Source organism: Leptodactylus fuscus, chromosome 5, assembly GCF_031893055.1.
Source record: "Leptodactylus fuscus isolate aLepFus1 chromosome 5, aLepFus1.hap2, whole genome shotgun sequence".
NCBI lineage: Eukaryota > Metazoa > Chordata > Amphibia > Anura > Leptodactylidae > Leptodactylus > Leptodactylus fuscus.
Window position 1 is genome coordinate 27,350,726 of NC_134269.1, and position 24,468 is coordinate 27,375,193.

The window sequence follows — 24,468 nt, forward strand, 5'->3', positions numbered from 1 at the left end:
ATTGTATTCTGTACTGTTTTAGTTAGCCATATTAGTTTTCTATGATTTCTGGAGATAGATTCCTAGGATCTCTAATATTATTATACAATATGCTTTATAGAAAGGTCCCTGGGATTCATAAGAGTGTCCAACATTATATTTTATATACAGGTTCCTAGGAGCCCTGACAGTATTCTACACTGTGTTTTATAGATAGGTTCCTAGGAGCCCTGACAGTATTCTACACTATGCTTTATAGATAGGTTCCTAGGATCCATAAGAGTGTCCTACATTATGTTTATAAATAAGTTCCTAGGACTCCCGAGGATGGATCTACTTGTGTCAAATATTTTTTGGAGCTTTGAAGAGCAAGGTTTAGGATAAGAGTGAAAAGAAAATGTTGCAGGTTTTTCATGTTTTTCTTGTTTTTGCAATTTGTCTTTTGATGGCTTCACCAACATCTTTGTTTCGTAAACTATAAACCAGTGGGTTTAACATAGGAGCAACAGCAATGTAGAGCATGGACAATATTTTGTCCTTTTCTTGAGAAAACTTGTTCATTGCTTTCATATTAAGAGTGAGAGATGTCAAACAAAATAATAACACAACTATCAGATGAGAAGAACAACTGGAGAAGGCCTTACGTCTGCCCGAGATAGAATGGATTTTAAGAATTGTTGAAATAATGTAAATATAAGAAATAAGAATGAGGGTGAATGGAAAGAAACCTAAAACAATCCCATCTACAGTGATCAATATCCCAATGGCCGTGGTGTCACTGCAAGAGAGCTGAAGTATTGATCTCATATGGCAGAAGAAATGGTTGATATCACGAGAGCTGGAGAAGGCTAACTTAGATATGAGCAGAGCGTACATCATTCCATTGAACACGCCAAGGTTACAACAAAATGCTGTTAAAATAATGCATTTCTTATGGTTCATAATAAGCATATAGCGTAGAGGAATACAAATGGCCACGTATCGGTCATAGGCCATAACCACGAGTAAGAAAAATTCAGTTCCAATACAGAAAACATACAAAAATACTTGGGTGAAACATCCTGTACTTGAGATTACGGTGTTCCCTGTGATTGTGATCACTATGAGCTTGGGTAAGACAGCGGACACGTATATGATGTCCAGGACAGTGAGGTTACATAGAAAAAAATACATAGGTGTATGTAGCGGGGGGGTCAGACATACAATGATGGTGACAAGAATATTTTCAACAACGCAAAGCAAATAGATGGATAAAAGGCCAATGAAAATCAACAGCTGAACATTTTCGTATCTGGTAAAAGCCAGAAGATGGAATTCCATCTGTATCGAGGAGTTATTGACATCTTCAGACATTTATATGAAGTTAAAAGACCCCAAATTTTTAACCTAATTATAATTTTCACCATTGAACCTTTTAGTGTTTTTGCAGTCACTGTAAAAAAATAAAAAATAAAACCTTAAATAATTGAATTTACCACCTTTCAATCTTCACACAATAAACCTTTATTTCTTATTCATAGGATAAGATTGGGCACTTAAGATTCCTTCAATCATTAGAACAGGGGTCCTGAGCGTCCCACCCCATTGCTCCTAACTGTAAGGACGAGATGAGACGAGGCGAGGAAAGGCGAGATGAGACAAGATCAAGTGTGTGCGCTACTTCTTCAATCAAAGCCTATAGGATTGACTTAGATACACAATGTGGACAAATATATTTCAAGCCTTAAAGCCCCAAGGTTTGGATAGAACAATATAAAACACTCCACCACTGGCCTCTGGGACAGAGAGAATGATGACTGTGGAGTAATGTACAACGAAAAATTGGGGCCGGCCTGATACAATGCTCAGCCTGAAGAACAGCGCTCACCCAGAAGATGACAGAAACTTCTTTAATAACAAACGGAAAGAAGTTTCTGTCATCTTCTGGGTGAGCGCTGTTCTTCAGGCTGAGCATTGTATCAGGCCGGCCCCAATTTTTCGTTGTACGTTCCCGTTCGTGTAACGGTCCTGCAGCTGCAACCCTCCACCTTATTCTACATACCCTGGATTTGCTTGCTCTCAAGGTTATTTGGGTTGTTTTGACTTCCTCACAACCCACCCAGGTGAGCAAGCACTTGTCTCTACATTTAAACCACATTTTCTTCCAGTGGTAATACACGAGGATCGGCTCGGTGTTGTTTGTTTTTTGTGGAGTAATGTAAGAAGCTTCACCATCTGCCAGTGGGTTGGATGAGTTTGGGTTTGGTGAATGCCAGGAGAACATTACCTGCCTGACTGCATTGTGCCAACTATACATGTTAGGGCAGCAGAGATCATGCTATGGGGTTATTTCCAGGGGTCGGACTAAGCCCCCTCAATTGGTCAACAAACCAGGACATTTAAAAAAAAAATGGTATTCTTCCAACTTGGTGTGAATAGTTTGGGGAAGACCTTTTTCTCTTCTAGCATGACTTTCCCCCGGTGCACAATGCAAGGTCCATAAAGACATGGTTGGGGGAGTTTGGTGTGGAAGAACTTGACTAGCCCACACAGAGTCAACGACAACTGGAATTCCCAGCCAGTCTCCCACGCTGGTACTTGCCAGGCCTGAAGCTGCTTGGCAGTTGCGATCTGACGAGGGCAGGCATATTCAACTTAGAACGACCGCTGAGACACAGTCCACACAGAACCCTGACCTCAAACTGATCCAACACCTTTGGGATGAACTAAACACAGACTGTGAACCAGGCCTTCACGTTGAACAACTTTTCTGGAAGAAATGTAAAACAGAATCTACGTAACTGCTCCATAATCTTGTAGAAAGACTTCTCAGAAGAGTGGGCTTTTGGGTTTAGAATGGGATGCCATAAAAGCTCTTGTAGATATAGTGTGTAGGTATCGCAAAACTTCTGTCTATATAATATAGTTCTGATCATTGTCTTCTACGGTATCTATGTTATTCCTATATATCTCTCTAATTTTTTGTGAATGCTGTGCCACTACACACGTGCCATCAGGTGGCATCTCTGACACATGCCCACAATCCATGATAGCACTTTGGTCAAACATACACTACATAGAGAGTAGAGATGAGCGAACACTGTTCGGATCGGCCGATCCGAACAGCACGCTCCCATAGAAATGAATGGAAGCACCATTCATTTCTATGGGAGCGTGCTGTTCGGAATGGCTGTTCCGAACAGTGTTCGCTCATCTCTAATAGAGAGAAGTCACAACACGGGGTTATGAGGTAGGTAAACGCAAAACGATTTGACAAGTCAATTACCTTGATGTTCTCAATCCCAATGTGACAGATACATTAATGGTGGAGGCAAAATATTTTTAGAATGTAATTTTTATTTCAATATTTTTTTATAATATCAATATTGAAAATAAAAAACAAAAAACAAAAACAAAGGTGAAGAGTCTTCCAGGTCTTTGTATCTGCAGGATAATGTCCACAAATCCTTGTAAAGACATGGTGACTTCTTAGATCATTCAGAATAGTAGCAACAAGAAAATGGAGCAGATTTCTTAAGACTGCAGTGGGATGGAACAAATCTTACTCAAGCACTTCAAACAAAGATCCCAACAATCGAGGTATCCACTGATAACATCTAACAGGTTGTTCCCACCGACTATCTTCACGTTTAGGTTCCAAACAAATATTACCTAGAAATCTATATAGGAAATAACTCACTATACGTGCATAATGACAGACTGCAGGGAGTTATTCCCTGCACAGGTTCCTGGGCGTATGGTGATAAATCCTCCTGCTGGTATCCACTAAAGCAGGGGTAGGGAACGTACGGCTCTCCAGCTATTGCAAAACTACAACTCCCAGCATGCATACTTGCTCTGCTGTTCTTGGAACGCCCATGGAAGTGAATGGAGCATGATGGGAGTTGGAGTTTCAACGCAGCTGGAGACCCGAAGGTTCCCTACCCCCGCACTAAAGGATCTACTGACTATGTGCTATTTGTGAGCCCAGGGACGTTCAGTCTGCAGGAAAGCTGGATATTGAGCTGTCGTTTCAGTATTTTATTAATTGAATTGCAGTTTTTGTATTGTAAGATCTTATAGCACAGCACTGACTTACAGCAGTGTAGTAGTTGTATAATATGTGACTGCCTTGGCTATCCATGTGCATGCTACATGTATATATTATGTTATTGTGCCTAGCGAGGAATATTACCTGTACATCAATTCTTGCATTCTGGAATCTCCCAGTCTGTGATGTCGCACCGTTCTATATACTTGTGTTTTGTATCTAGGGAAATGCTCCCCGATGACTCCTACATTATTGTTTTAGTCTTTATTTGTGAAGCTCAATCATTATAGCATAGAATTTATATTCTCAGATTAACCCCTTCCCACTGATGGCAATTTTAAGATTTTTGTTTTTGACTCCTCGTCTTCCAAACCCCATAATTTTCTTATTTTTCCATTCTCAGAGACATAGGAGGGGTTAAAGGAGTTTTCCCATCTCACTGTTTAAGCAGTCTGCAGGTTGCCTCTTCTTCTCATTTACTGTATCCCCCCCCCCCCCTCCTCCCACCTTGCTGAATGGGACACTATGAAGTATCACAATACTTATGCAGATCAGATAATCTGCAGAAGGCTGTAGAGAATGGACTCAGTGTTATCTGTGTTAAGTCCTTTGCAGCCGGTGGGTGTGGTTGGTATTTTGACTGTCAGTGTTGTCAACCAATGAGCACCTGGCTTAGGCAGCTGGGCTGGCAGACCGGGACCGCCCGTCCTCCATTTAAGGAGGCACACGTGTCAGTCCACTGCCCTAGCCTCATTTCTAAAATACATTATGTGTGCGCAGAAGACAGTTTGGGCAGCAAGCTGCCTTTAGTATAGGTAGGACCTGTGTCTCATGGGGATTAGCCCCAGTCGGTGGTACAGGACCAATGTAAACCGAGGTGTTCTAGCCTAGCATACCAGTGCACCATGTCCGGTGTCTGCACGCTGCTTTACCACAGCGGAGTCTGGGAAACTCCCTTCCAAGGCCTGTCAGCTATGGCAGTAAAGCAACAGCAGGTAGCTGCAGTTAGGCGCGGCTCAGTGAAGGAACTGGGAACACACAGTCTTAGTTTGTCTCAGTCTAGCACAGGTGTATTGGCTAGACTCTAATTCTTCTAGCAGCAAGATGGTGATGTAGCCTGGCAATGACGCTAACTGTCAGGTCTCGTTCACAACAGGGTAGCTCTGCGGTTCAGAGTCCAGTAGGGCTCCGCAGGTTGTTGTTTATTATAATTTTTTTTTTTAGTTTTCCTGCTGATCGTAACACAGGGCCTTATCGCAAACTGCAATTAGCTGAACTGATCATCCTGCAGAGCAGTGAGTGACATCACTTGTCCTATTACACAAGTCTGGTGTTATGCAAACACTGTGTAAACAATGGCAGGAATAAGTTCACATTGCAGGCAAACAAAGCAGCATTTCTAAAGCAACATATTTAGGAAAACGCTTCAACTTAAACTACCAGTCCTTGAGATGGGACAACCACTTTAATGTTTGCAGGACAAATAGTTCTTCATGATGGTATCATTTATTAGTCTGTACAATATTCTGGGAGGCTGGAAAAAAATTCAGAATTGGGTGGAATTGGAGAAAAAAAAGTGCATATGTGCAACTTTCTTACGGGCTTCATTGTTGAAGTGTGCACTGTACTGTATGGCTCATTTGTATTCTATGTTTTGGTATGATTCTGGGGATATCAAATTTATATAATTTAATTTACATTTTAAGCCCATAACAAAAATCTGAAACTTTGCAATAAAATATATATATATATATATATATATATATATATATATATATATATATATTCATAAAGTCGCCATATTGTCATGTACAGGGATGCATAGGGTGTCTTTTATGACAGGGCCAGGCACTTTTTAGAGATACCATTTTGGGGAATGTCTATTGCTTTGATAACTTTTTATTAAAACTTTATATTGGTATTTTTGATTTTTTTTTTAACAGCTACAGTGTTCATCGTACGGGAAAATTATTTTTATAAGTTAGAGTTATACGTTTTATATAGACCAGGCATTTTTGGACACAGGGAAACCTGATGTGCATGTGTTTCACAGTAATTTCTTAGGTTTATGTATTGTAAGGAAAAAGGGGTGAACTGAACTTTTAGTTTATGGGGGGTGGGGGGTGGTTATATATTTTATAGAACTTTTATATAACCCCTTCTAGGGGGCTTGTACCAGCAATCGTTTGATTGCAAGTCCCATAGACTTCAATACAACTGTATTGCAGTCTATAGGACTTATGCTATAATACTATTGAGGCTGGTCATTGTCCAGCCACAATAGTAATATTTCTATGATAGGCTTGGAAGCCTTCATAAGTTTCTTGTCATAGGTATAGGACAGCTTCCAAGATCTAGTTGCAAAGGAACCTGCCGGCAATGTTAACAAGAACCAGCCCCCCAGGCATTTTTATACTTTTGGGAGGGGTCCTGGCTTGCAATGCCCACAATAACAGTGAACTCTGATCACAGGCATTAGCTCTGGGTCTCTGATGTACATTACAGTGGAAACCCGGTAGCTATGACAGCACATTGTAGCAGAGCAGCTACCATATTTAAAGACCTTATCTACCATACTATTACGGCGGTTGTTGGGTAGGGCTTAAACAGGGGCACTGCCATTGCATGTATTATCTCTGGACAATTCACAGCTTTCACTACATAAGGTAATGGATGGCTTTGGGTGCATGAATTTCTTAGGTCCACCATTGGATAGATATTTCCAGATAGTGGCTGCCTTGTTCTGCAGGGACATACCGGTACGTCCTTGAAGTTTTCAGTAGCTGCACTAAATAATGCCCTAGAGAAGGTTTATTATCATCCCTGAATTCACGATTGCGGTGTACACTGCGCTCGATGAGCACTGTATACACAGCTATGGGTGCCGCCATGATGCGGCTCTCCTCTGACATGGCAGTCACGTGAATATTTGGAAACAAAGAGGTTTTCCCTATCTCTAATCACTACATGGAAATAGAATGGCCTTTATCTAATGTATTCTGTCTATTCATGTGTAGTCAGGTCAACAGGCTTACAAACCTCATATTTACTGAGAGGTTCCTGATCTGCACTTCTACCTCCATCCTCAAAGAGAAGATTGAAGATTTCCACTTCTTATCTCCTGAACTTCTATGAAAGAAATGTTTCTGTTGTGCACCCAACAGTAAGCTGTCTTCTAAATTTTCTTTGGAATCTCTAGATGATTGACATGGTCTTCTAAAAGTGCCGCTGCCCATAAACCATGAATGACTCACGTGCACAATCTGGCAGTGCAGAAGTCATCAGATCTGTAGATAGAAAATGGCCAGTTCTCCGATTATTCAGTCTAGTACTTTAGAATTTTTTGTTTTTGCCTTTAAAGAGTGCTACAATGGCCGCCCAAACCTCCTTATTTCTCAGACTGTAGACCAGAGGATTCAACATTGGAACCAAAACCAGATAAAGCATCGATAGTAACATGTCCTGATCTTTAGAGTCTTCAGATTGAGGTTTCATGTACAAGAATATACATGGCCCATAGAATAATATAACAGTGATGAGGTGGGAGGTGCAGCTGGAGAAAGCTTTCATACGTCCTGCCGAGGAACGGATCTTCAATATGGTGGAGAAGATAAAGACATAAGAGATGATAGTGAGAAGGAATTGTATAAGCGCAATAAAAATGGCTTCAGAGAACATGAAAACCTTCCTGCTTGTGATGTCTGAGGAGGAAAGAGCGACCACTGAGTTCAGCTCACAGAAGAAATTATTGATATCATGTGAATAACAATATTGTAATATGGCAGTAAGTATTGTATGTAATAGAGAATTTAGAGCTCCAAATATCCATCCGGAGGCCGCCATTACTATGTAGACGTTCTTTCTCATTATAGTGTGATATAGTAAGGGCTTACATATGGCCACATAGCGGTCATAGGCCATTGTCGTCAGCATGAACATTTCACCACCAGCACATAAGATGAAGAAAAACATCTGGGTCATACAGCCAGGAAATGAGACCTTATGATTTTGGGATAGTGTTATTGTAAGTAGGTTAGGAATACTTGTAGAGGTGGATGTGATATCGAGAGCAGCAAGGTTACACAGGAAGAAATACATTGGGGTGTGTAATTTTGGTACCAAACATACAAGAATAATAATTATCAAATTTCCCGAAAAAGTCATCAAATAAATAATCAATAATCCTAAAAATAGCTCAAGTTGTGTCACTAAGGACATTGAAAAGGTGACAATGTAAAATTCATGTTCAGAACTAGCATTTGGGCAATCATTCATATTTCGGACCTACAGATACAAATATGATATTCATTTACATGATATCAAAACCTTCACTATAATTAAAAGGTAACCTTAAAGGGATCCTATCATTCACACTCCCTTTTTTTTCTCACTAACACGTCGGAATAGGCTTAAGAAAGGCTATTCTTCTCCTACCTTTTTATGTCTTCTCCGCGCCACCTTTTGCTTGAAATCCCAGTTTTTGTCGGTATGCAAATGAGTTCTCTCGCAGCACTGAGGCGGTCCCTAATGCTGTGAGAGAACTCTCTCCAGTGCCGCCTCCCTATTCTTCAACAACGACCTCTTCACGTGTCTTCTTCCAGTGCGGGGGGATACACAAGTTGGCTCTGTCAGTGGGCCTCGGGCAGATCGACTTCACGTGCGGACAGCCATAGAATTAAAGGAGCGCACTGCGCATGCTCGCGTAAGCGGCCACAAAAAAAAAAAGTGAAGTCAGCTCTGACTGAGGCCCGCTGGCAGAGCCGACTTGTTCATGCGTTGAATTTTGAAGATGTAGTTTGTCTAAAGAAACATTAAAACCCTCAAAAATAACATGTTCTGGTTTGGTAAACCCAGTGAGTTTTAGTAGGACACCAAGGGAAGGGTGTCACGTTCATGTCTATGACCAGACACATAATACAGACTGCAGACTGCACCGCTAAGGGAACAGGGGAAGGAGACTTTCCCTGACGCTACGGCGGCTAGCTAGGCCCTGCCTGCAGGTGGTGGTCAACTGTTCCCAAGCTAACCTTGTCCCCAACAACTCCTGGCTCTCTAACATGTAGGCCTAGCCAACAGATAGGACGAGAGCTGCAAGAGAGTTAGGGACTGGGGATACTAAGGTGGTCACCCCTACAGAAACCAAGGTGCAGCTGCAGACAAAACAAACAGGATGGGATGTGCTGGACAACAGACACGCAGCACAACACAATACGCAACAAGAGAATGAGGAGAGGGATAGTGGAGAGGTGAGGAAAGGGTTAACACATGACTGGGGCAAAACAAACTGGAACCCAAACCTCACAAACAACCAGATAGTGCCAGGCAACCAGAATTGTAGGACAGGGTAGAGTGGAAGTGTGGAGGGGAAAACCAGACTCACACACAAGGCAACACTCACACCACTTCCTAGTCAGTTGTAATGCTACCAAACACTTCTCCTCCCAGAGCCACGAATACTAGGTGGTAACCACGAAAACCGGAAACTAGTGAAGCCAGCCCTCCTCCTAATAAAGGCCCCAGAATCGTCCCATAGGATAATGACAACGACCAACACCTGAGGTACGCTCCAGAGAACCTCAAGCATACTCTGAAGGCCAATACCAAATGCACCAACAGAATGGACTAATGGCAAGGAAACATCCCCGCCCCCCAAGACCACAGAACACTGGATCAAATCCCCACCAAAAAAACACACAATTTTATTACCAGAATCCAGGTCGTGACAAAGGGGCAGTATCCTGCAGTAGGAACTGCAGGAATTGGCTCAGCAAAATAAAAAAGTAGAAATGTTTAGGGAGATCCTTTATCCAACCAAGAAATCTCGGTATGTCCTTGAGTATCCTAACCACCAACTGTAAACTGAGACCTACCAAACATATAGAGGATCTGGAGAAAAAAACTGGCGAGGGGGCGGAATGTCTAATACAGAAGGTGCCTCAACAGGGGGCAACACGGTGGCTCAGTGGTTAGCCTTGCAGCGCTAGTAGTCCTGGGTTTGAATCCCGCCAGGAACAACATCTGCAAGGAGTTTGTATGTTCTCACCGTGTTTGCTTGTATTTCCTCCCATTCTACAAAGACATACTGAGAGGAGAAAAAGGAAAAACAATGTACATTGTGATCCCTGTATGGGGCTCACAATCCACATAAAAAGGTGCCTCAACAGATAGCAATAAGAGGGTCTGTAAATTTATGTAAATGTGATATTTCAGATTTTTATTTTTAATACATTTACACAAATTTTACGAACCTGAATTTTCCTTGTCACAATGTGATAAACAATAAATAAATTCTGTATTAGAACAAAGGTAGAAATTTGGGAGAAGATGAGATCTGAATACTTTCTGTATGTATTATTTGTCGATATGGATAAGCTGTAAAAAATAAAAAATAAAAAAGTAGAGAGAGACAATATGTACTGTTGCCAACCACATACACATTTGTACACTGTAAGTAAATCCCTGCTTGTAAGGACATCAATGAAATGTTCTGGTTATGTACTGACATTGGTATACAAAATAATGCACATTTAATGGAGCACCTTGGAATCACGTAGCGAAAGCCTCCTTTCTGTTCTCTTTGGCTTGGAAGCCAGGAGGAGCGCAGAACAGTCTATTTTATTATGTTTTAAGTGGATTGGGAATTTAGGCCCAGTGAGATGATGGCAGGATGGAAAACGTAGAGCGGTTAACTGTTTCTAGGTTTGTCTTACTGTACAATATGACTGATCTCTATTGAAGCCTTGGTTTTCATTACATTGTAGTACAGGTGTACATTAGGGTTAGAGATAAGCGAGCACTATTCGAAACAGCAGTTTCGAATAGCATGCTCCCATAGGAATGAATGGACGCAGCCGACACCCAGCCGGATGTTGGGAAGGGGTTAAACAGGGGCACTGCCATTGCATGTATTATCTCTAGACAATTCACAGCTTTCACATAAGGTTATGGATGGCTTTGGGTGCATGAATTTCTTAGGTCCTTAGCCAAGATTGAGACCTTATTTACTTGTCCACCATGTGACCCGCAGGGACCCAGCAGCATTAGGCCTGTGATCAGAGATGACTCTGATCGCGGGCATTTAACCACTCAGATGCCGTGGTCAAATGCGGCCAAGACATTTGAATGGTTTTGTTAGGACAGGTTGGGGCCTCCACTGTGCTGCGCAGAGGCTCATGGCCCGCTCAGTGATGGGCCAGAGTGTTACAGTCAGCTGGGTTTATTAAAAAAAACTAAACAAACAAAAATCGTGCGGAGCCCTACTGGACTATGAACTGCAATAACACCCTGGTGTGAACACGGTCCAGCAGTTAGTGTCACTACCGGATAACTAAACTAACTGGGTGTGCTCCTGTTAAATCACAGAGAAACCTTGTGCAGATCGGATCAGCTGTTACAATAAACAGTACTGTCTAGCCACAACTCCTGTACTAGACAGAGACCAACTAAACCCTGTGTGCTACAGTTCCACCCAACCCACAAAGCAGCTTACTGCCAAACCAACTATCAGTGTGAATACGGAATTAGGGGTAAACTAGCTAAGGCCAACTGAGATTATTCACACACCACACACAAGGCAGCATGCTGCCCAACTAATAATGGCATTACTGTCTCAGGGCATTTACTAGCTAGGGCCAACTAAGATTATACAGGCAGGAACCCATGCACGCACACACACATCATTTAGGTTTTGAGATTTGATCTTAGAGCGTCCAGACCAGCCCCCTTAAATATGGAAGGGGCGGTCCCAAGGAAACAGCCCAGCTGCACAGGCCGAGCGTACATTGGCCGATACCATAGTCAGTCAGGCAGCTGGCCATGCCCGGCTGCTGCAAGGGAAGTTAACCCCTGCAATGCTGTACTGTGTAGTGGAACAGGCTGCGACTTCCATATCATGGACGCACCTGCTGCAAAATCCTAATACAGAGGCTATTTAGGCCTCATTCTGGCCCTGGCTCGCAGCTGGTTATTCATTTCACATCAGCTCTCCTAGCCACTTGTTCCCTACGGCAAAAACAAATTTCTCCGGCAACTCTCCGATGATAAAATATAACTTTTAATCAGAAAACATCATAAAATGACAAAAAAATTGATGTCGATCACAAAATAAAAAAAAGAAATGTAAACCCCCTAAAAAACGAAGACGCGTTGCGGAACCATCGTTCCTTTCTCTTGTTCCCTGCCTGTCTTCTGTCTCCTGCCTCCTGCCCCCTGTCTCTGTTACCTAGATACTCTGCACATGTATGACCAAGCTTGCTTTACAGACCTCTCCTCCGTGATCCTGATTTGGCATCTTCCTGACCTCCTGTGCATGACCTTTTGGCTTTCTCCTGATCTCCATTTTCTGAATCCTGATTTGGCTACTTTGCTAACCTCCTGTGTATGACCCAGTGCTCCTGACTATGCTTCTGCCTCTACCTTCTGCTACCTTGTGACCACCAGTTACCAACTCTGCTTGTTTGACCATGCTTTGGTTTCCTCTGGAATCTGGTTGACTCCCCTGGATTGCCTTCCTGTACTCCTGCTCCTCCAAGCTGACCTGATCTCCTGAACTTCATCCACTGAGGTTAGTGTCTGGATTTTTCTGGGTCATCCTACTTGGGGTTCGCTGGGTGTGGTTGCTCTCCGGGCAGTTGCAGATCTGGGCCCCGGACTTTTACCAAGTCCAACTCCATCATCAGGAGCTCTGGCGAAGAACTCTGGGACCTCTCCGGTTAGGAGAGCATAGCGCACTCAGGACTGTTTTTGCCTCAGCGCTTGGGGATTCTAGTTGCCCAGGGATTACAATGTTTATTGGTGTATCAGGTCCTTAACCGTTCTTTCACTTTCCATTTGATGTACTGTAACGGAGCAACCCCCCTACGGTGTAATTGCGGGAACCGTCCCATTGCCATGGCAGCCGGGAGCCTTCTCAAGACTCCAACCCTTCCATAGTATTGGAACTACTCAAGCTTTCTGGCAGCAGGCTTCAATACGTACATAGCAAATCTGCCATAGACTGCTAAACAGTATTATTGAAGTCCATGGTACAGGTGATGTAAAGATTACATGTCCAAGCCCCCCAGGGGGTCTGAAATAAAAAAGAAGTTTTTAAAACTATGAAATAAATAAACAAAAAAAAAAAAGTGTAAATCACCCCCCCCCCCCTTTCCCTAGATTACATAGGAATATAAATAAATAAAAGTAACCATAATCACATTAAATCTGTAAATCCCAAAATGTCCAAACTATTAAAATATAAAAACATTTGTCCCATATGGTAAAAGCAGTAGCAGTAACAAAATGGCTGATTTGCCGTATTTTCACCAAATTTACGCCATAAGAAAATGGCAACATATCAACAGTTATGGTTTTTGGAATGTGAGGAATAAAAAACAAAAATGAAAAAAGTAAAATGGCTGCAAATTGAAGCGGTGAAAGATTACTTTAGTTAGAATTCTGAAACTAGGTATTCCTCAGGTATATAGTTGTTAGTCATTTCCAGTTGTTCATATATTTTTATGTTACAGGCATTTCGGTATAACAGCTTTTTTTTGTGAATACCCCATATTCACATACCTGGGGCCTTTTAGGCCTGTACTAGGTTTACATGTGATCCTAAGTCTTTTTGTCTTTACTGTTGCTGAGGAAAACTTTGACTCAGTCTTTATGACTCTGCTGTTGCTGTGCAGTGTGTGGATTCTGCCTGACTACATGGTCATGTGATCTTAGGAAGGAGGCTCCCTCACAACGTCATGCGTCTCTGACATCATCATAGGTCCTGAATAGAGATGAGCGAGTAGTACTCAATCGAGTAGGTGTTCGATCGAATACTACGGTATTCAAAATACTCGTACTTGATCGAACACTACTAGCTGTTCGAAGTTTAATGTTCGATGCAGAACCAGTGTTGATTGGCAGAATGCTATACATTCTGCCAATCAACGCTGGTTCTTCTCTTACCTTTCCGAAGTCTTCTCCGCGCTGCGTCCCCACGTTTTCTTCCGGGTGGAATTCACTCTGCTTAGGCATCCGGCCTAGGCAGAGCCGACTGCGCATGCGCGGGCATGCCCGCGCATACTCACGCATGCGCAGTCGGCTCTGCTCAGGCGTCGGGCCTGGGCAGAGCCGCACGCGCATGTGCAGTCAGCTCTGCCTAGGCCGGATGCCTAGGCAGAGTGAATTCCACTCGGAAGAGGACGCGCGGACCCTGCGCCGGGAGAAGACTTCAAGCAGAATCCAGCCCGACCGTCACTCGTGGAATTGGTAAGTATGATTTTATCGAATGCTGCCTACCCCTGAAATGAGCATTTCCCCCCATAGACTATAATGGGGTTCAAAATCTGTTCGAATAGTCGAACAGTGTGCGGCTGTTCGAATCGGATTTCGAACCTCGGACACTTTAGTGTTCGCTCATCTCTAGTCCTGAACACTGTTCATTGTGTGCTACTTGCTGAAGAGACTTTGGAGGAAGGAGTCAGCTTTCTTGTTTCTTGAAAAAGAAACTCTGAGCTCCAAAAATCCAAAATTTTCTACTGTACCTAAAAGAAAGTGGTGACCTGCTGAAGGTGAGAGGAGGGGGCTGCACTTTACCCTTAGCACAGATACTAACAAAGAGTGTACAATCCTGATTGTAATTTATTTATTTATTTATTTTTTTCATTTTAGTTTATTGACTTATAAGGTTACAATAGCACAGTCTACATCCAGGGGTTTGACTGACCAAGAAATCGAAGCAATCATTTTTGATAGTGATGAAGATAGTGAGCTTTCTTTGTCTGATGAGGGGTGCGTGCCACCAGCTAATGTCTCTACTTCATCGTTCAGTGATTCTTCAGATGATGAAGAAATGGATCCAGTAGAACGTATAAATAGAACATCTAATACAAATGTTTTTTGGAACAGTACTGCTGGGGTTCTTGGACGCACCCCATCACATAATATTGTAAGAGCTGCTCAAGGAACTGTAGGAATTCCACAATTCTTGTCCAAAAGAGATATTTTCTGTAAATTTTTTTCAGATGATATTGTAGATGAGGTAGTTTTGTGCACTAATTTAGAAGGGAAACGTATTGCTTCAGGAAGAAAAAAAACATGGAAAAATATAACAAAAGAGGGACTGTATGCTTATATTGGCCTTACTCTTATGGCAGGGAGTACAAAATTGTACGATGTACCTATCAGAGAACTCTTTCTGAACCCTTTTTCAGATCCACACTACAAAGCTACTATGTCAGTCAATAGATTTCAGGATATTCAGAGAATCCTTCGTTTTGATGACAAGAGAACTCGTCCTCTCAGGTTAGAAACAGATAAATTAGCCCCATTAGCTACATCTGGAATCTTATTATCAAGAACTGTACTAAGCATTACCATTCTAGTGACAATTAGAGATGAGCGAGTAGTGTTCGATCGAGTAGGTGTTCGATCGAATACTACGGTATTCGAGATACTCGTACTCAATCGAACACTACTAGCTGTTTGAAGTTTAAGGTTCGATGCAGAACCAGCGTTGATTGGCAGAATGCTATACATTCTGCCAATCAACGCTGGTTCTTCTCTTACCTTTAGAAGTCTTCTCCGTGCAGCGTCCACGCGTCTTCTTCCGGGTGGAATTCACTCTGCCTAGGCATCCGGCCTAGGCAGAGCCGACTGCGCATGCGCGGGCATGCCCTCGCATGCGCAGTCGGCTCTACCTAGGCCCCGATGCCTAGGCAGAGTGAATTCCAGCCGGAAGAAGACGTGGAGATGCTGCGCCCGGAGAAGACTTCAAGGAGAATCCAGCTCGACCATCACTCGTGGACTTGGTAAGTATAATGTTATCGAATTTTGCCTACCCCTGAAACAAGCATTTCCCCCCATAGACTATAATGGGGTTCGAAATCCGTTTGAACAGTCGAACAGTGTGCGGCTGTTCGAATCGGATTTTGAACCTCGGACATTTTTGTGTTTGGTCATCTCTAGTGACAATGTGACAGTGGATGAGCAACTTCTTGCATTTAGGGGACGTTGCAAATTCATTCAGTATATGCCCAGCAAACCTGCTAAATATGGTATTAAAATTTTCTGGATGTGTGATGCTGCAAGCTATTACGGAATGAATGGTCTGATTTACTGTGGCAATGATGTTGACGCTCCAGTCCAGAAGGACCTATGTTCTGACGTAGTCAAAACACTTGCTAAACCAATTTTCCATTCTGGAAAAAAATATAACAATGGACAACTACTTCACCAGTCTAGGACTGGACAATTTTTTGCTTCAGAAACAAATTACACTTGATGGTACAATGAAGCAAAACCGCAAAGAAATTCCTCCAATCATGAAGCACAATCAACATCGACAACTTTATGATAGTGTATTTGGCTTCTGCAGTCAAGCGACAATGGTGTCTTATAAAGCGAAGAAAGAAAAATCGGTCATATTACTGAGTACAATGCACCATGATGGAAGTATAAACACCAATAACAGGAAACTGAAACCCGAAATAATTTTGCATTATAATAAAACCAAAGGAGGAGTTGACAAGATGGACAAAATGATTGGAGAGAATACGTGCAAGAGGCAGACAAAACGTTGGCCTATAGTTCTTTTTTATAATATGCTAGATGTGTCAGCCCTCAATACCTATATTGTTTATAGTGAGACTCATCCAGAATTCCATGCCAACAGAAAGGACAAGAGATGTCTATACTTGACGGAACTTTGCTATGAACTTTTAATGCCTACCATGATGGAGAGAAGCAGCACAAAATGCTTGCCAAGACAAACAACAGAAGCTATGATCAGATGTGGTATACGTTTTCAGGAACATGCAGAGCCAAGAGATAAAAAAAGAAAGCGATGTTACATTTGTCCAGCAAAGGACAGGAAATCGGAGCGTGTTTGTACTACTTGTGGACAAAATGTCTGCAAGGATCATTCTTCCGAACAGATAATGTGTGAAAGTTGTTACGGTCATTAGTAAATTCGAAAAGGAAACTTTGAAAAGAGATATTCCTGCAACTTTTATATAAAAAAAAATTTGACAAAAAAACGTTATTATAAAGAGTTATATCGAATGCGTATATTGGGCGTTTTAAGCCCGTTCAGTTACTTTTTTGTTGTTTTTTGCACATAATGTTTTGAATTATTCACATCTTAGGATGCATTCCCACTAGCGCTGGTGTCTGCCTGGAGGTGATCTGTAATGGATATGATCTCTTGGTAACTCCAGTTAAGGCTGCCGGAATGCCCGGATTCTACCAGCCTTAGCTGGCTTCACCAGGAGGTCAAATGCATTACAGATCCCCTCCTGGCAGACACCAGCACTGGTGGGAATGCATCCTTACTTTGCAATTTTCAAATAAACTTTGAAAAGTATTTTTATTTGAGTTATTCCATGTTATTTGCACACGGGCCTAAAAGGCCCCAGGTATGTAAAAGTGTAAATTTTTATGGTCATGCATTCTAAGGTTAAACTTTTAAAGGTAACCAGGTAAATTGTTCAGCTATCTTACGTAGTTTTATATACTGTGAATGGCACATGTAGCACCGCTCCACTCATATGGGGAACACATGGACCATGTTCTTTTCATTGGTAAGGGGTCCAACATTGAAACTCCTAGTGACCAGATAAGGGTTGATCTTGGGTCAAAACCTTGAAATGAATACTTGGCTGGAGTTGTGTGTTCTGAAGACCATTATCTTGAGCACCAGGAGAGGTTTTACCATCTCTATTCTGCTGTTGAAACATCAGATGAAGTCTACTACAGTTTTTGCATTCTTAGAGTATAAAACTAAAATTATTTTGTTTAAAGCGGTCGGGGAAAAGGAATTTTTATCCTCTATCCATAGGATAGAGCATAAATAGCTAATCAATGGAGATCTGACTGCTGAGGCCACCACTGGGGTTGAGCCGATCTTGAGATTGTTTTTAAAATCCGATTTTCGATCATTTCCCAACCGATCCCGATTACGATCATGAAATTTGCTCAATCTCCGATCTGAATCCGATCTTTCCCGATCGCTCAACCCTAAACTTTATGTTTATGGAGTAGGGTTGAACTGGTCTTGAGAATTCAGGATCATTTTTAAAATCCAATTTTCTATCATTTTCCCACTGACCCGGATTCTGATCATGAAATTTGCTCAATCGCTGATCGGTATCTGATCTTTCCTGCTCCCAATTGTTCTACCCTAGCCACCACCGATCCTGAGAAAAGGGATGTTTTACCTATGTTGTGAACTCAGCTGTACTGCAGCCAGGCTGAATATAAGCAAATCCCTGCTAGACAGGACACATCTATACTCCTGTTCATGTTATCAAGAGCATGGAAGATATCTGAGTACTGAGACTTAAGGAATATAAGGAAAATTTCTGTAGGTGTAATGGGAAACTGCATCATTTCCACTGCGCAGATTTTTCTACAATGAAAAAGGAAAAATGCATTTCCCTTATACAGGGTCGGACTGGGATGTCTAGGGCCCATCAGTGGAATTGTTTCTAGGGGCCCACCGGGGGATCAAAACTTTCAGTCAGGGCTCGGGGCCCACCAGGGGATTCCCCAGTTACCCGTCAGGCCAGTCTGAACCTGCTCTTATAGCAGCTGGAGGATGAGGGTTTGGCACAACAAATGTGTTTATTGTGCGTGCTTGACTTTTATCATTTTGAGGGCATATGGAATGAGCTCTCTAAACTGAAATTAGATCATTGCGACTATGTTTCCTTTTAACCCTTTCTCAACATCCACTGTAATAGTACAGCATATGCTGGGTCTTTAACCACTTTCGGACCGCCATTGGATAGATATGTCCAGATAGTGGCTGCCTTGTTCTGCAGGGACATACCGGTACGTCCTTGCAGTTTTCAGTAGCTGCACTAAATCATTCCCTAGAGAAGGTTTATTATCATCCCTGAATTCATGATTGCGGTGTACACTGCGCTCGATGAGCACTGAATGCACAGCTATGGGTGCCGCCATGATGTGGCTCTCCTCTGACATGGCAGTCACGTGAATATTTGGAAACAAAGAGGTTTTCCCTATCTCTAATCACTACATGGAAATAGAATGGCTTTTATCTAATGTATTCTGTCTATTCATGTGTAGTCAGGTCAACAGGCTTAAAAACCTCATATTTACTGAGGGGTTCCTGATCTGCACTTCTACCTCCAGCCTCAAACAGAAGATTGAAGATTTCCGCTTCTTATCTCCTGAACTACCATGAAATAAAAGTTTCTGTTGTGCACCAAACAGTAAGCTGTCTTCTAAATTTTCTTCGGAATCTCTAGATGGTTGACATGGTCTTCTAAAAGTGCCGCTGCCCATAAACCATGAATGACTCACGTGCACAATCTGGCAGTGCAGAACTCATCAGATCTGTAGATAGAAAATGTTCAGTACTCTGATTATTCAGTCTAGTACTTTAGAATTTTTTGGTTTTGCCTTTAAAGGGTGCTACAATGGCCGCCCAAACCTCCTTATTTCTCAGACTGTAGACCAGAGGATTCAACATTGGAACCACAACCAGATAAAGCATCGATAGTAACATGTCCTGATCTTTAGAGTCTTCAGATTGAGGTTTCATGTACAGGAATATACAAGGCCCATAGAATAATATAACAGTGATGAGGTGGGGGGTGCAGCTGGAGAAAGCTTTCATACGTCCTGCCGAGGAACGGATCTTCAATATGGCAAAGAAGATAAAGACATAAGAGATTATAGTGAGCAGGAACTGTATAAGAGGAATAAGAATGGCTTCAGAGAACATGAAAACCTTCCTGCTTGTGATGTCTGAGGAGGAAAGAACGACCACTGAGCTCAGCTCACAGAAGAAATTATTAATATCATGTGAATAACAGAATTGTAATATGGCGGTAAGTATTGTATGTGATAGAGAATTTAGAGCTCCAACTATCCATGTATTTCCATGATAAAATTGATAAGATCCGTCAGGAAATTACTGCCCAAGCCCCAGGTGGCATTGACTCCCACACCTACGATAGTACTGATCCCCTCACCAGCCGCACTTTAGACTGTCCATTCTCATCTTTTGAACCTGTCACAGAAGAGGAAGTCTCCCAGCTACTTTCTTCATCTCGCCCCACAACCTGCAGTAGTGACCCCTTCCCCTCACACCTTCTCCAATCTCTGTCCCCTGCTGTCACTACTTACCTTACTAAAATATTTAACCTCTCTCTCTCTTCTGCAATCTTCCCATCCTCCTTCAAGCATGCTGTTATAATCCCGCTACTGAAAAAACCCTCCCTGGACCCATCCTGTGCTGCTAACTATCGACCCGTCTCTAACCTCCCCTTCATCTCTAAACTTTTGGAACGCCTGGTTTATTCTCGGTTAATCCGTTATCTCTCTGCTAACTCTCTGCTTGACCCCTTACAATCTGGTTTCCGCGCTCTGCACTCTACTGAAACAGCTCTCACAAAAGTCTCTAATGATCTACTAAAGGCTAAATCCAATGGTGACTTCTCTCTTCTTATTCTTCTGGACCTCTCTGCAGCTTTTGACACTGTTGACCATCAACTTCTCCTCACTATGCTCCGCTCAGTCGGCCTGCACTCTCCTGGTTCTCCTCTTATCTCTCAGACCGCACTTTCAGTGTATCATTCGCGGGCTCTGTTTCCTCCCCTCTTTCCCTTGCTGTTGGGGTTCCTCAGGGCTCGGTCCTCGGCCCCCTGCTCTTTTCTCTCTACACAGCCCCCATTGGACAAACAATCGCCAGATTTGGCTTCAGGTACCATCTTTATGCTGATGACACCCAATTATACACATCTTCCCGTGACATCACCCCTGCACTCATACAGAACACCAGTGACTGTCTCTCTGCTGTCTCTAATATCATGTCCTCGCTCTATCTGAAACTAAATCTCTCTAAGACTGAACTACTACTGTTTCCACCATCTAACAGATCTGTCCCTGATATATCCATTGCAGTCTCAGGCCTTACTATAACTCCTAGGCAGCATGCCCGCTGCCTTGGGGTCATATTTGACACAGACCTTTCCTTCACCCCTCATATTGAATCACTCGCACGTTCATGTCACCTCCACCTCAAAAACATCTCCAGAATACGCCCTTTCCTTACCAGAGATACACTAAAGACACTTATTGTCTCTCTGATTCATTCTCGCCTTGACTACTGTAATTCCTTACTAATCGGTCTTCCCCTCACTAAACTCTCTCCTCTACAATCTATTCTGAATGCAGCGGCCAGGCTCATCTATCAGGCTAGACGCTACAGCGATGCCTCCGGTCTGTGCCAGTCACTACATTGGCTGCCTATTCATTATAGAATAAAATATAAAGTTATTACTCTCATCCACAAGGCTCTCCATAATGCCGCACCTCCCTACATTTCTTCCCTCATCTCTGTCTACCGCCCAACCCGTGCTCTCCGCTCACTCAATGACCTAACACTTACATCCCCTATTATCAGAACCTCCCATGCTCGTATACAAGACTTCTCCCGAGCTGCACCACTTCTCTGGAATGCTCTACCCCGGACAATAAGATTAACTCCCAACTTCTACAGTTTCAAACGCAAACTAAAGACGCATCTTTTCAGACAAGCCTATCACAATTCCTAATGCACAAAATTGTCTGAACACTGTATAAGCAATGCCGCCCCTGCTACTTCTTGTGTCACCCCCTCTACCTCATAGATTGTAAGCTCTTTTGAGCAGGGCCCTCAGTCCCATTGTGTGAAATGACGTTCTTTGTTATGTATGTCTGTATCTGAACCCTATAAATTGTACAGCGCTGCGGAATATGTTGGCGCTATATAAATAAAATGTATTATTATTATTATGTATTATCCATATGGAGGCCGCCATTACTATGTAGACGTTCTTTCTCATTATTGTATAATATTGTAAGGGCTTACATACCGCCACATAACGGTCATAAGCCATTGACGTCAGCATGAACATTTCACCATCAGCACATAAGATGAAGAAAAACATCTGGGTCATACAGCCAGGAAATGAGACCTTATGATTTTGGGATAGTGTTATTGTAAGTAGGTTAGGAATACTTGTAGAGGTGGATGTGATATCGAGAGCAGCGAGGTTACACAGGAAGAAATACATTGGGGTGTGTAATTTTGGTACCAAACACACAAGAATAATAATAATCAAATTCCCCAAAAAAGTCATCAAATAAATAATCAATAATCCTATAGATAGCTCAAGTTGTGTCACTAAAGACATTGAAAAGGTGACAATGTAAAATTCATGTTCAGAACTAGCATTTGGGCAATCATTCATATTTCGGACCTACAGATACAAATATGATATTCATGACTTTTTTCATGATATCAAAACCTTCACTATAATTATAAGGTAACCTTAAAGGGATCCTATCATTCACATTCCTTTTATTTCTAACTAACACGTCAGAATAGCCTAAAGAAAGGCTATTCTTCTCCTACCTTTTTATGTCTTCTCCGCGCCACCTTTCGCTTGAAATCCCATTTTTTGTCGATATGCGAATGAGTTCTCTCGCAGCACTGGGGGCGGGCCCCAGCGCTCAAAGAGCACTGGGGGCATCCCCAATGCTGCAAGAGAACTCTCTCCAGTGCCACCTCCCTCTTCTTCAGCAACGACCTCTTGACGTGTCTTCTTCCGGCGCACGGGGTGGATGCACAAGTTGGCTCTGCCAGCGGGCCTCGGGCAGATTGACTTCACATGCAGACAGCCATAGAACTAAAGGAGCGCACTGCGCATGCTCGCGTAAGCGGCCACAAAAAAAAAAAAAAGCCTCCCGCATGTGAAGTCAGCTCTGGCAGCCCGCTGGCAGAGACGACTTGTTCATGCGTTGAATTTTGAATATGTAGCTTGTCTAAAGGAACATTAAAACCCGCAAAAATAACATGTTCTGGTTTGGTAAACCCAGTGAGTTTTAGTAGGACACCAAGGGAAGGGTGTCACGTTCGTGTCTATGCCCAGACCCAGAATCCGGACTGCAGACTGCACCGCTAAGGGAACAGGGGAAGGAGACTTTCCCTGATGCTACGGTGGTCAGCTAGGCCCTGCCTGTAGGTGGTGGTCAGCTGTTTCCAAGCTAGCCTTGGCCCCGACTCCTGGCTCTCGAAGGCCTAGCCAACAAGGCGAGAGCTACTAGAGAGTTAGGGACTGGGGATACTAAGGTGGTTAGAGATGAGCGAACAGTAAAATGTTTGAGATTCGATATTCGTTTCGAGTAGCCCCTCAATATTCGACTACTCGAATTGAATATTGAACCCTATTATAGTTTATGGGGGGAAAATGCTTGTTTTAGGGGTAGGCAACGTTCAATCAAATTATACTTACCAAGTCCACGAGTGAGGGTCGGGCTGGATCCTCCGAGAAGTCTTCTCTGTACAGCGTCCCCGAGGCATCTTCTGGCTCTGAATTCACTCTGCCAGGCATTGGGCCTGGGCAGAGCCGACTGCGCATATCCGCACTACAAGTGGACATGCGCAGTCGGCTCTGCCCAGGCCTGATGCCTAGCAGAGTGAATTCAGAGCCGGAAGACGCCGCGGGGAAGCTGCACGGAGAAGACTTCGAAAGGTAGGAGAAGAACCTTCGTTGATTGGCCGACTGTATAACATTCGGCCAATCAATGCTGATTCTGCATCGAACTTTTCCATTCGAACAGCGAGTGGTACTCGATCGAGTATGAGTAATTTGAATACCGTAGTATTCAATCGAATACCTACTCGATCAAATACTACTCGCTCATCTCTAAAGGTGGTCACCCCTACCAAAACCAAGGTGCAGCTGCAGACAAAACAAACAGGATGGGATGTGCTGGACAACAGACACGCAGCACAACACAATACGCAACAAGAGAATGAGGAGAGGGACAGTGGAGAGGTGAGGAAAGGGTTAACACAGGACTGGGGGCAAAACAAACTGGAACCCAAACCTCACAAGCAACAAGATAGTGCCAGGCAATCAGAACTGAAGGACAGGGTAGAGTTGAAATGTGGAGGGGAAAACCAGACTCACACACAAGGCAACACTCACACCACTTCCTAGTCAGTTGTAATTCCACAAAACAATAATCTTCCAAGAGCCACGAATTCTCGGTGGTAACCACGAAAACCGGCAACTGGTGAAGCCAGCCCTCCTCCTAATAAAGGCCCCAGAATCGTCCCATAGGATAATGACAATGACCAACACCTGAGGTACGCTCCAGAGAACCTCAAGCATACTCTGAAGGCCAATACCAAATGCACCAACAGAATGGACTAATGGCAAGGAAACCAACCGAAGACCACAGAACATCGGATCACAATCCCCACCAGAAAAACACGCAATTTTATTACCAGAATCCAGGTCGTGACAAAGGGGCAGCATCCAGCAGTAGGAACTGAAGGAATTGGCTCAGCAAAATAAAAAAGTAGAAATGTTTAGGGAGATCCTTTATCCAACCAAGAAATCTCGGAATGTCCTTGAGTATCCCAACCACCAACTGGAAACTGAGACCTACCAAACATATAGAGA

General features: G+C 42.9%; 3 protein-coding genes across 3 annotated transcripts; all 3 read right to left on the reverse strand.

Annotated features, from left to right (window-relative positions):
* Window positions 1–390: 390 nt before the first annotated feature.
* LOC142202778 (olfactory receptor 5V1-like) lies at window positions 391–1,332 on the reverse strand. The gene has a single exon (XM_075273093.1). The coding sequence runs from the start codon at window positions 1,330–1,332 to the stop codon at window positions 391–393; it is 942 nt and encodes a 313-aa protein (XP_075129194.1).
* A 5,694-nt stretch (window positions 1,333–7,026) lies between these two features.
* Window positions 7,027–12,473, reverse strand: LOC142202783 (olfactory receptor 5AR1-like). Its single transcript, XM_075273099.1, has 3 exons — window positions 12,435–12,473; window positions 7,379–8,293; window positions 7,027–7,086 (listed from the first exon to the last, which is right to left on the reverse strand). The coding sequence occupies exons 1-3, from the start codon at window positions 12,471–12,473 to the stop codon at window positions 7,027–7,029; spliced, it is 1,014 nt and encodes a 337-aa protein (XP_075129200.1).
* Window positions 12,474–19,388: 6,915 nt separating this feature from the next.
* LOC142202784 (olfactory receptor 5AR1-like) lies at window positions 19,389–22,245 on the reverse strand. The gene is made up of 2 exons (XM_075273100.1): window positions 21,800–22,245; window positions 19,389–19,884 (listed from the first exon to the last, which is right to left on the reverse strand). Exons 1-2 carry the CDS (start codon window positions 22,243–22,245, stop codon window positions 19,389–19,391), a joined length of 942 nt encoding a protein of 313 aa, XP_075129201.1.
* Between the last annotated feature and the right edge of the window lie 2,223 nt (window positions 22,246–24,468).